This window comes from Marasmius oreades, chromosome 4 (assembly GCF_018924745.1).
Source record: "Marasmius oreades isolate 03SP1 chromosome 4, whole genome shotgun sequence".
Classification (NCBI taxonomy): Eukaryota; Fungi; Basidiomycota; class Agaricomycetes; order Agaricales; family Marasmiaceae; genus Marasmius; species Marasmius oreades.
Genome location: NC_057326.1, coordinates 2310400 through 2323126, shown reverse-complemented (window position 1 = coordinate 2323126; position 12727 = coordinate 2310400). Strand labels below are relative to the sequence as shown.

The window sequence follows — 12727 nt, the reverse complement described above, 5'->3', positions numbered from 1 at the left end:
ACTCATTACATACAAGGCGCTTATGCCACGACTGCATTTTGCCGCTTTCAGCACGAACCGTACATAAGTTATAATGATTCAGTACTTATTATTACAAGAATATAGAATCTATGGCAATATCGCAAGGAAAGCCCCTACGAAGAATCCATCGCCGGCGCCGACTGTATCTCATCGGCTTCGGCGAAAATATCCAAGAATCCAGATACTCGAGCTTTATTTGGTGCCTTCTTGGTCACAAACTCCCGCAGTCCCGCCTTCAAACTGGGTTGCTTATCAACCAACTCCCGAAGCTGATCTTTGGGCAGTTGTAATAATGCCCCAAAACTTTGGGGTGCTATGACTTTCGCACAACGAATAAACCCCTCCCACAAAGGGGGGTTGGTCCAGATCTTTTTGGTGATCAATCGAGACAACAATGTCGTGGACACGAATTTGACGAGAGACTTGTAGGTTGTGACAGCCTGGATTACCTGCAAATGGACGGGTTGAGGACGAATGCCAATTCGTGGCAGGTGGATGACTTACCGTGCGCAAGAACAGTACAGGAAGAGTGGGTTCATCCACAATCTGCTGCATGACCACTGCCAAGATTTCCGAGCGGAATATGTCAGTCATAGAGAAACATATGCCGATAGCTGGGAAACAAATGTCAGGCACTCCTCCGACGGATGGATGGACCACAAACCTTCGATTGCGCTTTTGAGACCTATCTCTTTCTCCGAGTCATGAAGTAGAACCATCAACTCGGCAGGTGTCAACAGCTCGCTCTGTCTCACTCGGGGCAAATTGGAGGTGACACTCCCGAAGGTTTGGGGGGGTGTTGTCACCACTGAGCTGAAGACAGACCGCACCAGGTTCTTCGGCTCAGGTTGACCATTCAGTATTGACACGATTCGCGGCAAGTGGCGAATGATATCCGGCTACAACGTCGTCAGTATTGGAAGATATTATGGTGAGGAACACAGACCTTGTCCATTTCTGCGATGACAGGTATAAGGAACCTTGCATCAAGGTCACGTTCATTGATGAGTGACTTCACGAGAGCGACTAGAGATGGGCTAGGTCGACCGTTCTCAGTGAAGATGGTAAGCACGCGAAGAGCCAGCGATTCGGCGCCCGCGGGACAGTTCCTCATCAAGGTGAGGAGTTTACTATGACTGGATCCTAAAGATCGAATGAGGGCTGTGATAAGTGCTTGAATTGCTTCTTGGACGGTCACGTCCATCTGTCCGTACGCCGAGAACAATCTATAATGATCAGATTCAGATTTTGCACGAAGAATTCGGATATCTACTCCTACTCGTCAAGAAATTCAGGAACCTTGACTGATAGTGCGAATAGCAGCTCGACATGCTGAAGTACTTGACTTCGTTCGGCAGGGAGCTCTATCCGTTCGGGAAGGTAAGGCGTCTGAATCAAATCTTCTGGAGGAAGCTGTCCATCTTCCATATTTTCATCTTGACCTTCTTTAGGCTGCTTGTCCTCTTTGTGCTGTGTGCCATCCATTTGCATATTATCGGCATCGTTAGCCACAGCGGAGGGCCTCGCTTCGGAAACCGGCGGTGTACTTGGACTGGACCGAGCGGGTGCTCTTTGTAGTTTCCGCAGTACTTGGAGCGCGAAACTTCTGATCATTGTGTCCATGGGCTGACTATGAGGGACCCATAGTTTGACGGTGTTGATTGCAGCCCCTCGGGTTTTCTTTTCAGAATGTGTTGTCAACTCCAATAGAACGTTTAGAGCTTCAGCCCGTAAAGCGGGCCGTTGTGCCACGAAACCACGTAGCGTAAAGAACCCAACTTGCATTCTATCCGAACTGAGTAGTGAGAATGAGAAGTGAGAAGACCAAGTACGAGAGTGATAGACTGTGTACCTTTCGTGGTCAACACACAAATCTCGTAGCAAGTCCAGTATGTCCAAAGGAACTGAAGGTATATCCATCAAGAATCGGGAAAACATTCGTTCCTTCCCGTCTAGATGTGTTTGATGGGCCGCTACGATTTGATTCAACCAAATGTCATAACTTGCGCGCTACAATTAGCGTGAGCAAACAAGGGTTGCTATAAGATAACCTATCAACGCACCCATTTTGGATTGCGAGTTCCTTGCAGTCGGTCGTTATACCATTCCTCATTGAGCCAAATAGTGGCAAGGCGTACCCTAGTTTGAATGTTAAACTCCACAAATTTCTTACAAACATAAGCTACATGCCTTGCAGGGAAGTCAACCATAATGTAATCGCAGAGAACTCGCCTCAACTGGTCTTGTCGGTGATAACTAAACTCAACTACAGAGCTTTGCGTGGTGTTTTCGGCGTCACTTTCTCCTTCGTTACCACTGTTCCCACCCGATGAAGGCTCTACGACTCTGGTAATCATCCTCACGAGAAGTAACATCCAAACGTCCACCGGGCCACCTAAGTCAATATTGTCTGTTGATATCGAAGGCATTATTTCCGCTGATTCTTCCCATATTCGTGTAAACGCCTTGGATAACAGCCCAATCCGCTCAACTTCAGAAAGGTCCTCTGGGGAGGGAAGTTTGAAATCCGCAGGAGTGATATCCATCAGCTCTCCTGGATCAGCATCCGGAGCCGGCTCAGCCTGAGACTCCGGTGGAGGTAAGCTGCCAGACAGCTAAGAAGGACATGTCAGTTTACTTGCATCTCTGGGAATTAAGCCAACACTTACTTCCTCATTGAGCCTATCTGGCTCATACTCAAGCTCATCTTGATCTATGTCCATCTGCAATGGATCGACAGGCTCGTCCTTTACTACTGGTGCGGGGGGGGGGGGCGTTGAGGAAGTTTCGAGAGATCGTGCCGCCGTTTCAGTAGGTTCCGAAACCTCAGCATGCGACAAAGTAGTCGAGGGAGGGGAGGTTGCCGTGCTTGAAGGAGCTTGTGATGGGAATGCAGAGTTGCGGGCCAGTTGGGGCACATCTAAGCCTTTACTTTGCCTATATGTCTGGACGAGATTTGTTAATGCAGCTTCACTAAACGCCTCAAGATTGGCAACGACAAGATCGGTGATCAAAGTCGAAGGGAGGCTGGTAAAGTCAAAAGCAGATAAAAATGCTGCGGAATTGGTAGAGGATGAGGCTTCATTCTCCAACTTGACGCGCTTGACATCTGATCGCTCGACTTCTGACGTTCGTTTTCTGGGATCAAGTCCAGCCGCAAGGGCAACTTTCCTTTTCTTCTCTTCGGCTCCTGCTATTTCCATACGAACAGCTTGCTGAGCCATGGCCTCGCCTATCTGAGTGCTATAAGGACTTGCATGGGGCAACCTGGTGGACCAGTTAGTGACAAACTGACAGAGCGTGACATGTAAATTACCGGGATATGTGGTTCAGTAGTATTCGAACAGCCTTCTCGACGCTTCTGACACTGGAAGGAGATACTTCATGTTCGATTAGAACGCGAGGAGTCCATTCCTTCAACGCCGCTACTACGAAGGGTACGGCAGCAGGCCGCATCTTGACGAGATTACACCAGCTGTTAAGCAACGCAGAGAGAAGGTCCGGGTGGTCGATGGAGTAGAGCATTGTGATGACGGTTTCTAAAAGCTTTTGACCTTCTTGTTCAAGAGCGTTGACCGATATAAAGGGGTGATCTGGAGGACAGTTTGAGATGTTGGGATCATTCTTATTTTGCAGCTTGAAGGAAACCAGGTCAGAGATGAATAACTGAAGGGAAACAACTTCAGAGACGTACTCGCGGGTCAAAGGCTCCACGCGTCTGAAGTAAGATAGCGCGTTGCGTGAATTTCAACGAAGATAGCTTAACGCCCAAATTCACTTGTGGGGTTTGAGTAAACCTTATGATAGTATCCTTGCATGTTACAAGCGTGTGCCAACCGGCAGGATTTGACCTGTTATTACAGCTAACGGCGCAAATTTTAATTTCGCGATCTCGCAACATTAATGGTCTAGAAACTCACAAGAAACGGAACAGCAAGGGATACATAGTTGCGAAGCATTGAACGACCGCTTTTACGATGGCTGCATTTGAATCATGGAGCAATTTTGCGAGCGTATCGAGAGACTGAGAAGAGACTAATTACACTTCAGAGACGATATTCAGGCGTGTGAGTAATAATAACTAACTTTGGGTCTTTTGCTCCATTGTTAAAGTAGAGCGACATATTGCGAAATGTAAGAGGTCAATAACCCACGTCTTGAGTAGGGATTCGCCAGCATTTCCGATAATTATCGAGAGAAAAGTGCTGATGAGGATGGGAATTGGAGCTGGCTGAAGCTCAAGTGATTCACGAAGTTTAGCAAGTTGTTCAGCCTGTTGTTGGGAGTTAGCAGGTGAATTCAATGCAGTCTGGAGTGTGTGCAGAGGGTCAACAGGACTTGGTGCCGCCATTGCCCTCCACGACGTCCAAACCTGTTTCTACAACACGGTCAGCACTGAGCAAACGACCAGCAGGTCCAGAACGTGACCCACTAAGCTGGTGTGACTCAACAAGCGGAGTTTCAAATCCGCGCTTTCTGTCGTGACCACCAATGGTATGTCGATCTATGGAATTCTTTATCGTTTTCTACATCCACAAATTCTCTGCAGTCTGCACAACAATCCCCTGGAATTCAAACACTGTTAGAGGCCGAGACTGAGGCCGCGAAGATCGTACAACAAGCCCGTCAATGTTGGTCACTTGTCCTTCGATTATGGGAATATTGATGTTAAGTATAACTGGACCTCCCAGATCGCATTCAGAAACTCAAGGATGCTCGTACTGAGGCCTCGAAAGAGATAGAAGAGTACAAGAAGACGAAGGAATCCGAATTCAAAGCATTTGAAGCATCGGTGCGACTTGCCAGCCAGCCTCCTGTCGCATCTTGTTGACTTGTATATATAGCGTGCTGGGACAACTTCAAATGCTCAAGCTGCTATCGACAAGGAGACTGAAGTGAGGCTGGAAGATATTGCGGAGTCTTATACCAAGAACAGGGACAATGTGGTGAAGAAGTTGCTGGACAGAGTTGTACTTGTCAAACCAGAACTACACCGCAATCTGAAGAAAGTGGAAGGTTAGACCGATACATGGCAACATTTTAGGACCCTAAATCGACTCCTTCACATTGTACTCCACACTTACTTAGACCAGATGTATATAATCATACCTTTAAGTTTTCGATATCTATGAAGCAGAATCAGGCTTAGGTCATCGCATTCACCACGTCACATGTATATTCAGTGTCGAAACGTATTCATCCCAACCACTTTCCCCCAAAATGCGCCGTTTTCTTCTTTCTTTCTCCTCTTTGTTATACCTTGTTCTAGCCTCTCATGCCCTTCACTTCTATCTCGACGCGAACGAAAAGAGATGCTTCGTTGAAGAACTACCCACAAATACTGTTGTAGAAGGTTACTCGTTGTTTCGACCTTTCTAGCCTTCTGCTAAACTCTCGATGTTCAGGACACTACAGAGCTCTCGAGTGGTCAGAGGCTGAGCAAAGATACTATGATAACCAAGAACTGGGAATTCACGTTGAAGTGGAGGTACGACGCCTGTCCTTTGTCTACCACACCTTCTTCACTCCCTCGCGTTTTATCTTTCCAGGAGGTTGAAACGGCCCTCACAGTCGTCAAAACTAAGGGTCCCTCTGACGGACGGTTCACATTTACCTCTCACGAAGCAGGAGATCATTCTATTTGCCTCTCGACTAATTACACGTCATGGTTCTCTTCTACGCATATACGGATGTACATCGACATCGTGGTGGGCACGACCAAAGCCGATGTGGAACATGACCGGTCGCATGTCTCGGAAATGGCTGCAAAGGTCAGGGAGTTGAACCAGAAATTGGAAGATATCAGGAGAGAGCAGCAATATCAGCGAGAGCGTGAAACTGACTACAGGGATCTTAGTGAAGCGACGAATACACGAGCTGTTTGGTATAGCGTCGGTCAGATCGTGGTCCTTGTTTTGACTTGCGTGTGGCAGCTGCGGCATTTGAAGGTGTGTATAGATGCGACCGGCTTATTGTTTATTTCACTCATCATTTTCACAGAATTTCTTTGAGGACAGGAAGGGACGGTAGTAGCGCAATTTGGTTATGTGCTACTTGTTACATTGGAACACGCGTTTTCATTGAAATCACCGACATCAACTCACGGAAGTCCAGATACATGAAAATTCCACCTCACCCTATGCTAATCTCCATGTTGATGGTAATGATGTAGTGGGTTGAATTTTAATACAATTATTAGCCAGTGCTGCGACTGTATATTGATAGATGAGTGGGATAAGTAGCTAGGTAGCATTGAAATAGGTATCCTGACTAAGTCTAAAACCAACAACGCTCGCCATTTTACGTGAACTGAGTCGGGGAATTTCTAGGGAGGGATGCTCTTCTATTCTTCTTGACAATTTTGAGCGGTGCAACCGACTTTATTTGTGGAATGTCCACAAAGGAGCCACTCCGAGGCCTCAGACGAGTCCCAAGGGTGTCAACCCTATCAAGGGCTGACGGAAGGGTAAATGATGCTCTCATGGAAGCCGCATTAGGAGCACAGGAATCGGCAAGTCGAATGTCGGACCTCCTATTAGCCTCACATTTCGCCGTTGTGGGCAGCCTGTATTCTTCCGACTTATCTACCTCCGTTGCTTCGACAACCATGCTGTCCGCCTCGCGGACTGAGAGCTCGCAGGTGAGGAACGACGCAATTGACTTGTGATTTGACCCCAAATAGGTCGCATTCACTAATGTATCGTCATTGATGTCCTGGTTCTCTTCCTGTGTAAGTTCCTCGTTGATAGCTTGAAGGGAACTGAAATTGCTGCTGGGGAAACTATTGCATATCCTTTCGAATGAATGCAAAGCACGTTCGGCTTGGAGGAAAGTGCTCTCTGGAGCAGCCACCACCTTTCCTTCATTGACAAGTATGCCAGTTATTGGCGATGGAAGTTCGAGGTCGGGAAGGAAATTGCCCTTTAGTCGTCCTACAGTTGAGCGAAGGGCGGATAATTCAGTAGAGTAGCGAGACTGCGAGATCTATGTTGGTCCTATTTTGAGTATAGAGAAATCCAGCTAAATTTGGATGACATACCGAACCAGACGAGTCTGCCGAGGAAAAAGCTTTTTGTTTACCAAGAGCTCTCGGCGATAACCGCTTCGAATTCACCGATTTATGCTCGACGATAGTGTTTGATTTCGGTTTGAAGATGTGTTTGGAAGAAGAGCTTACGAAGAAGCTCGAGCTTGCGTGGGCGTTGGTAAGTTCTTCTTTGAAGACCTGGCTAGCAAGAGGCGGTAGGGATTCGGTTTTACGCACGGATGAAACGGAGTGTGTTGACAACATGTAGGGTAAGACTGTGGAAATCTCCGAAGAGACGGAAATGGAGGGAAGGAAGGTCCGTTCGGGAACAGAAGAGTTGATTGAGAATCCTCTGCGGTTACGCTGTAACATTTCAACTGCTTGACGTCTTTCGAGACTGAGCGGTTCCTGGACATCAGAAATATTCGAAGCTGAAGGGGTTACAGTATCTGAGCCGTTCGCTGTGCGCTTCCAGAAATTAGCAACTTTCTTGACCGACCGCAGTTCCTTTCTTGTGTTCAAGGCAATGTTAACGGCAGAAACGTAGTTTTCGGGAGCTAGTGGACCAATGATCTCGGATGAAACAGAACACCACACGCTGTCGTCGCGTTCAGCGGCTTTAAGGACAGCATCTACAATCTCCTCCTCCGAGGCGTCCAGAAACATCCCTACTTCAGAGATGTTGGAGATACCAAGTTCAAGGAGTGATTTTGCAAATAGTTGGCGATGATGATCCCGCTGGGCTTGAAATTTTCTTTCCCTAGTCCTGTCCTTGCCCGTTTGACACGATACCGACGATGATTGAAGATCCTGCTTGATTTGGTCCAATCGCTGTTGTTGATCCTTCGATCCGTCTTTTAGGTCCCTTATACGTGAGTCTAGAGAGTCCTTCTCCATTTCGAGTTCAGATAGTCGTCTTTTGGCTATAGCAATTCTATCGGCGACGCTAGTAGTTGTCTTCTGTGACATTTGCGGATGTTGGTCGTCGGAGAAATCAAAAGGGCGGGGCGTTGAAGGTGAAGCTGAGGAGCTCAGACAAGCTTGCGAAGGACGTGGGGCATGAGAAGTTGACGAAGAAAGAGGTGAAGATGATAGATTGAGTGTAACGGTCGGAATGTGCAGTTGCTCTGCATAGATGTTCAAGTTGGCGACTGATGAAGATCGAGGATAGTCGACTTGGGTAGATTGTAGAAAATGTAGCTGGGAATCAGACCTTCCTCGTCGGTGGATGATGTGGGACCACTTCTTCAGAATTGAGAACCGCATCGTGGCCGCAATCCTGGAAGCGAAGCGTGAGAACTTGAGGAATTACTCGCTGCTTGCACGCGAACCCCATCTCGCAGACGAAGTCAGTTCAGCAGGCTATCGATAATCATGCACACCGAAAGAGGACAGCTCCGGGATTCTAAACAGTGCCTACAACAACGTTCCGACCTGCGCAAAAAGATTGTCAGTTCACATGTATCTTCATTGTTTCACGGACTCCTTGCGTCCGAGCCTAACGTTATGTGCAGTTCAGAGGGTTTACAGGTGCTTTAGTTCTTGCAGGAGTATCACTCTACGTCACGAAGAAATTCATAGAAAAGAGGCGGAAGGCGGATTTGGAGATCTATCGTTCCCGTATGTCCTTAGAAAGTCAAACACACTACCACTAACACTTTGAACAAAAGTGCAGCGTCCCGACGCGAAGAAAGACGTAGTGACTCCTGCAGGGCCGTCATCTACATAATTCAACAAACATGGTCGACTTCCTTTCATTACCAGAACACCCCCCTCTCAATCCCTTTCCCATCTTCATATTCCAACCACTCACTTCCTGTTCTGCTCGCGATTAACGTTGGGTAAATCAAAGCGCGATTACGAAGTGAAGAAGGTCACCGTGATAGGCCGTACATCATAACGTAAGTAATTAACCTGCCCTCGACTATTTGCATTCACTCTGAAGGAACCATATTGCGGTTTCCGTGATGAGTTCGTGCTTTGTTGAATATCATGGTCTATATTATACCTAGGTAATCAGATCTAGTTGTGTTTCTAAGTGTAAAATCGGGAACGCCAGCAGAATGCGGATGTTGCACAACAAGACTATATTTCCCAGTCTATTCACTTGTGTTGCAGACTACACGTATAGTGTTCTTTTATGTTAGAATTCTACAGGTGAATTACACGGTGCCGTGGTACCAGTACGCAATATAAGTATCGATAAAATAACACGGATGAAGTAGTGCATCAACTGTTCATCATCCACGATAACCCCACTCTCCCTTGTGCACCACTCTCGTTTGGCGTTGACGATTGCTGTTGCACGTCTGAGGTAGGTAGATTGACGTTGTGTTGTGAGATAGAAGGTTGTGAATGTGGTGGGGAGGGAGTGGGAGAGTGCGTAGGAGGATGAGATACCAAGGAGCCCTGCCATTCTAGGAGGCCGCTTGATTTGAGAGAAGGAAGAGAGGTGGAAGGCTGAGTTTGAGTTTGATGTGAAAAGACCGGAGTAGACACTAGACTAGGTGCGATACCTAGGTGTCCATCCAAGGGTAAAGCTCCGGGTAGAGAGTCTAAATCGTGAGTACCGCTTTGTCCAGGAAGGTTAGGTTCGAAAGAGGTAGATGTGGAGGCCAGACTCGTTAAAGCATAGGCATTGGAGGATGTTTGCCCTGTTGCTAGTGATACGAGCACAGGAACTTTTGCTTGCTCTTCCCACCTCGAGCCGGTGAGCTTGGTCATGCGTACACCAGTATAATCCTCAAACAATTCCTCCCAGTATTTCATCTCAGCATCGTTCTTGTGTACGTACTTGAGTAATGGCCAGATAACGACGCCCACTGCAGAAATTAAAAGATTCGAGAAGGGTCCACATACGCAAGCAGTCCACTTACGCATCGTACTGAACTTGGCTCGCTCTCCGACCAGCTCCAAGATGATATGCAGTCTTTCCACAGCCCAAGACAGATCATTCCTGTCAGCCGTTTTGTCGCCAGGTTTCGCTCCATTACTGCCTGTCTCCGATCCTCTTGTACTGTCAACGCGTATACCCCGAAACCCCACGGCGAGTGCAATCGAGCAGCTCGCGTAAAGTGCATGCATACAGGCAAAACACCAGGCACTTGTGTTGCTCGAAGTTTCAAACATCGACTTGTGTACATGCAGATTAGTTTCTGTGAAACGGAGCTGATGGGGTAAGGATTCAGCCCATTCGTCCAGGACACGGCTACACTCCGACAATCTGTGGATAGCCGCCAGGTGTCTCTGGCTTTGCTTGTTGAGCGGGCGTTGTGAGCCGTTTTGGGCGTGGGGATGTTTGTCGGGATGTGTATCGATAGAGTGCGAGACCAGGTGAGGATGGAATGACTCTGGCTGGGGATGGGATCGAGAAGAGAGTGAGGGGTCAAATGTTGGGTCAAAGGACGGATGTTGTGGAACTGGTCTGAATATCAACTCTGATAAAGCTTGTTCGACTCTTTGGTGTATGGTCATAACACGCATGACGTGCCCTAGTTCGGATGCGTCTGGAGAGTGGGGTGCAGACAGATGTAGGTATTCTACTTTAGCATCAGTCCAGAACGCCACTATGTGTTTTATTGTGGCCTTACCAGGTATACTCTCGTGGATGGTACCAAGTTCAAAGCTCGTTTCATCGGATGGAAGGCGAATTTTCAGCTCCACTTCACTAAACCCCATCACGCCCTCGTTAAAACCTAGTGCACTGGCCAAGGATGGTGGAGGGAAATTAGGCGGCGGCTGTGGTGATGCTGAAGCGGGACCAAAATTGGGATCAAAGCCAGAGGTTGCTTGTGGGAAATTCCCAGTGTGTTCTGGGTTAATCCCAGTCCCAGCATATCCATTTCCACTACGACCCAGCTTAGCATCGTCAAACCGGTAATATATTCCTCGAAGTAAGTCGACGAGGTAAACCAACCAAAAAACACGGCTAGGGATCAAACAATTAGTGAACTGGGAACGTCAGAACATAGAAAGGGCTAGCTTGCCGAACGGATTCGCGTTCAATGCTACTCTCGATGAATGATTGCGAGGGAACGGGAGTCAACAGAGGAGGGTCGGGCATGTGTGCACCAAGTGCATGGACGACGTGAAGTGTTAGGTCTGCTCGGTAATATTAATTAATATTATTACATTTCGAGGAAAGGGGGTGAAGCTACTGACCCCTATACCTTTCACCTCTAGCCCATTGTACCCGATCCTGTAGTTCGGACCTGTCACCCTCTGTCGTGCCGGGCTGTCCATTAGGGTCAACTTGATGGTTTCTCGAGAGAATTTCAAAGATAGACAAGATGCACAAAGCTTGAGCCGTAGGCAGACTGGGTGGAACAATCAGCCTACCCACTGTCAATAAGGTCAACTAGGAGTAGAAAAATGGAACGGGGACTGCGCACCTGCATCGTGATCTTCAAACATCAGCCTGCGTGCTTCATCCGCAAAAGCGCGTCCTGAGAAACGGTTACGACTCGCGCGAAGAGAGGGCTGCTTGGAGAACCGAGCTGCAAGAGCACAGATAGCCTAGAGGAGTTATCATAGATGGAAAGGTAGCGCTTTTAGAGCATATTGACGCACGAATAAAAGGTGAGGTGGTACTTGATTGAGCGACAAGGCGTTGGTAAAGGACGGTTTATGGATAGTGGCTAACACGGGGTGACAGTGAGTGAAGAAAACTGGGAGAAACAATCGTGGTCTTCAGAAAAAGTTCATCCAAAGAGATGAGAGGCGCACGATTGGTGAGTTCACGTGTGAGACTGCCATCGAGTTCCATAGGAACGTGCGGACGCTGCTCAGTTGGTTGAGACTGGGAAACCGCATTAGGAGCATCTGGTCGATGACGCTTTGTTAGAACAGGATAATATGGCTGCGACTGAGGCGGGTTATGAGAATGAGAGGGTTGTTCAGCCCTAGTTAACTGTGAGACGCACATAACTCCCCGCAAACTGAATGGACTTACGCTGACCGAGGCGCTGGGACTGGCCTTCCATTGCTGTCAGTATAAGTGCATGTCTTGGATGCAAAGAAGCAGTTGGCGCAAGGTGACACGCCATCGCAACGTCTCTTGGACTTATGGCAGGCGTCACAAGCTTTCGCGAGCCTTTTCCGTTTTGGTCTTCCGTCACTATTGGAACTGGTAGATGCCATCCTCACTCCAACGATGAGCTACTCGTGAACAAGATATTCAGTATAACAGAATATCGACAAAGGAGAGTGATGAACATACCAGATCCGATAACTAAACTGCATCCAACCTGGAAAGAAGTGATAGATGACGATGGTAGTGATTTGACTGGCGTCTCCAGGACAAATCTCGAGAATAGAACTGTTCTCGCGAGCAAAGTCAGTGGACAGGAGTGCCTCTGGGGAGCAAATAATGGCGTTGAGGATCTTGGAATGACGCAAAGTTGTTCTGTCTCCAAAAAGCCGATTCAACGGAAAATGTGATGACTGGGAGGTAGAACTTCAATGTGAGACCTGAGGGGAAGTTGGAAAGACCTTGAGGCGTAAGGTAAGTCGAAAGCTGAAGATCGGGAGAAGCGGGGACAGGAGGGACGTTTCCTCGTCAGACCGCAGGAAGAAACCTCGCTCTCAGACTCGAGTGGCAGTCGGGTTCCACGTGCGTCCCATCAAAATGTATCCGCCGGTACAATAAGTTCCCGCCGGCAAATCACGCGGCTTCCTCCT

General features: G+C 47.9%; 6 protein-coding genes across 6 annotated transcripts; 3 read left to right on the top strand and 3 right to left on the bottom strand.

Annotated features, from left to right (window-relative positions):
• Positions 1 to 56: 56 nt before the first annotated feature.
• E1B28_007543 (uncharacterized protein) lies at positions 57 to 4432 on the bottom strand. The gene is made up of 13 exons (XM_043152289.1): positions 4108 to 4432; positions 3942 to 4056; positions 3716 to 3884; positions 3338 to 3657; positions 2691 to 3288; positions 2212 to 2636; positions 2085 to 2160; positions 1874 to 2031; positions 1301 to 1816; positions 968 to 1247; positions 686 to 920; positions 526 to 635; positions 57 to 470 (listed from the first exon to the last, which is right to left on the bottom strand). The coding sequence occupies exons 1-13, from the start codon at positions 4370 to 4372 to the stop codon at positions 135 to 137; spliced, it is 3603 nt and encodes a 1200-aa protein (XP_043010375.1). The 5' UTR covers positions 4373 to 4432; the 3' UTR covers positions 57 to 134.
• An 80-nt stretch (positions 4433 to 4512) lies between these two features.
• E1B28_007542 (uncharacterized protein) lies at positions 4513 to 5042 on the top strand (the record flags this gene model as incomplete). Its single annotated transcript, XM_043152288.1, has 4 exons — positions 4513 to 4515; positions 4571 to 4652; positions 4713 to 4813; positions 4866 to 5042. The coding sequence occupies 4 exons, from the start codon at positions 4513 to 4515 to the stop codon at positions 5040 to 5042; spliced, it is 363 nt and encodes a 120-aa protein (XP_043010374.1).
• Positions 5043 to 5241: 199 nt separating this feature from the next.
• E1B28_007541 (uncharacterized protein) lies at positions 5242 to 6051 on the top strand (the record flags this gene model as incomplete). Its single annotated transcript, XM_043152287.1, has 4 exons — positions 5242 to 5374; positions 5427 to 5509; positions 5571 to 5969; positions 6022 to 6051. The coding sequence occupies 4 exons, from the start codon at positions 5242 to 5244 to the stop codon at positions 6049 to 6051; spliced, it is 645 nt and encodes a 214-aa protein (XP_043010373.1).
• Positions 6052 to 6321: 270 nt separating this feature from the next.
• On the bottom strand, positions 6322 to 8314 carry E1B28_007540 (uncharacterized protein; the record flags this gene model as incomplete). The annotated part of the gene is made up of 2 exons (XM_043152286.1): positions 6322 to 7005; positions 7061 to 8314. The coding sequence occupies 2 exons, from the start codon at positions 8312 to 8314 to the stop codon at positions 6322 to 6324; spliced, it is 1938 nt and encodes a 645-aa protein (XP_043010372.1).
• Positions 8315 to 8367: 53 nt separating this feature from the next.
• On the top strand, positions 8368 to 9004 carry E1B28_007539 (uncharacterized protein). The gene is made up of 3 exons (XM_043152285.1): positions 8368 to 8497; positions 8563 to 8668; positions 8719 to 9004. Exons 1-3 carry the CDS (start codon positions 8423 to 8425, stop codon positions 8775 to 8777), a joined length of 240 nt encoding a protein of 79 aa, XP_043010371.1. The 5' UTR covers positions 8368 to 8422; the 3' UTR covers positions 8778 to 9004.
• A 273-nt stretch (positions 9005 to 9277) lies between these two features.
• On the bottom strand, positions 9278 to 12660 carry E1B28_007538 (uncharacterized protein; the record flags this gene model as incomplete). The annotated part of the gene is made up of 10 exons (XM_043152284.1): positions 12267 to 12660; positions 12000 to 12205; positions 11774 to 11949; positions 11618 to 11715; positions 11440 to 11563; positions 11210 to 11389; positions 11035 to 11149; positions 10639 to 10976; positions 9925 to 10587; positions 9278 to 9870 (listed from the first exon to the last, which is right to left on the bottom strand). Exons 2-10 carry the CDS (start codon positions 12185 to 12187, stop codon positions 9278 to 9280), a joined length of 2475 nt encoding a protein of 824 aa, XP_043010370.1. The 5' UTR covers positions 12188 to 12205; positions 12267 to 12660.
• Positions 12661 to 12727: the final 67 nt, after the last annotated feature.

Bases quoted from the DNA above. Each gene is read 5' to 3' on its own strand.
- E1B28_007539 (XM_043152285.1), top strand. From the start codon at position 8,423: ATGCACACCGAAAGAGGACAGCTCCGGGATTCTAAACAGTGCCTACAA. The intron at 8,498-8,562 runs GTCAGTTCACAT...CGTTATGTGCAG, and splicing joins CCGACCTGCGCAAAAAGATT to TTCAGAGGGTTTACAGGTGC. The intron at 8,669-8,718 runs GTATGTCCTTAG...TTTGAACAAAAG, and splicing joins TTTGGAGATCTATCGTTCCC to TGCAGCGTCCCGACGCGAAG.
- E1B28_007543 (XM_043152289.1), bottom strand. From the start codon at position 4,372: ATGGCGGCACCAAGTCCTGTTGACCCTCTGCACACACTCCAGACTGCA. The intron at 3,658-3,715 runs GTACGTCTCTGA...GTTTCCTTCAAG, and splicing joins GTGGAGCCTTTGACCCGCGA to CTGCAAAATAAGAATGATCC. The intron at 2,161-2,211 runs GCATGTAGCTTA...CATTCAAACTAG, and splicing joins ATGGTTGACTTCCCTGCAAG to GGTACGCCTTGCCACTATTT.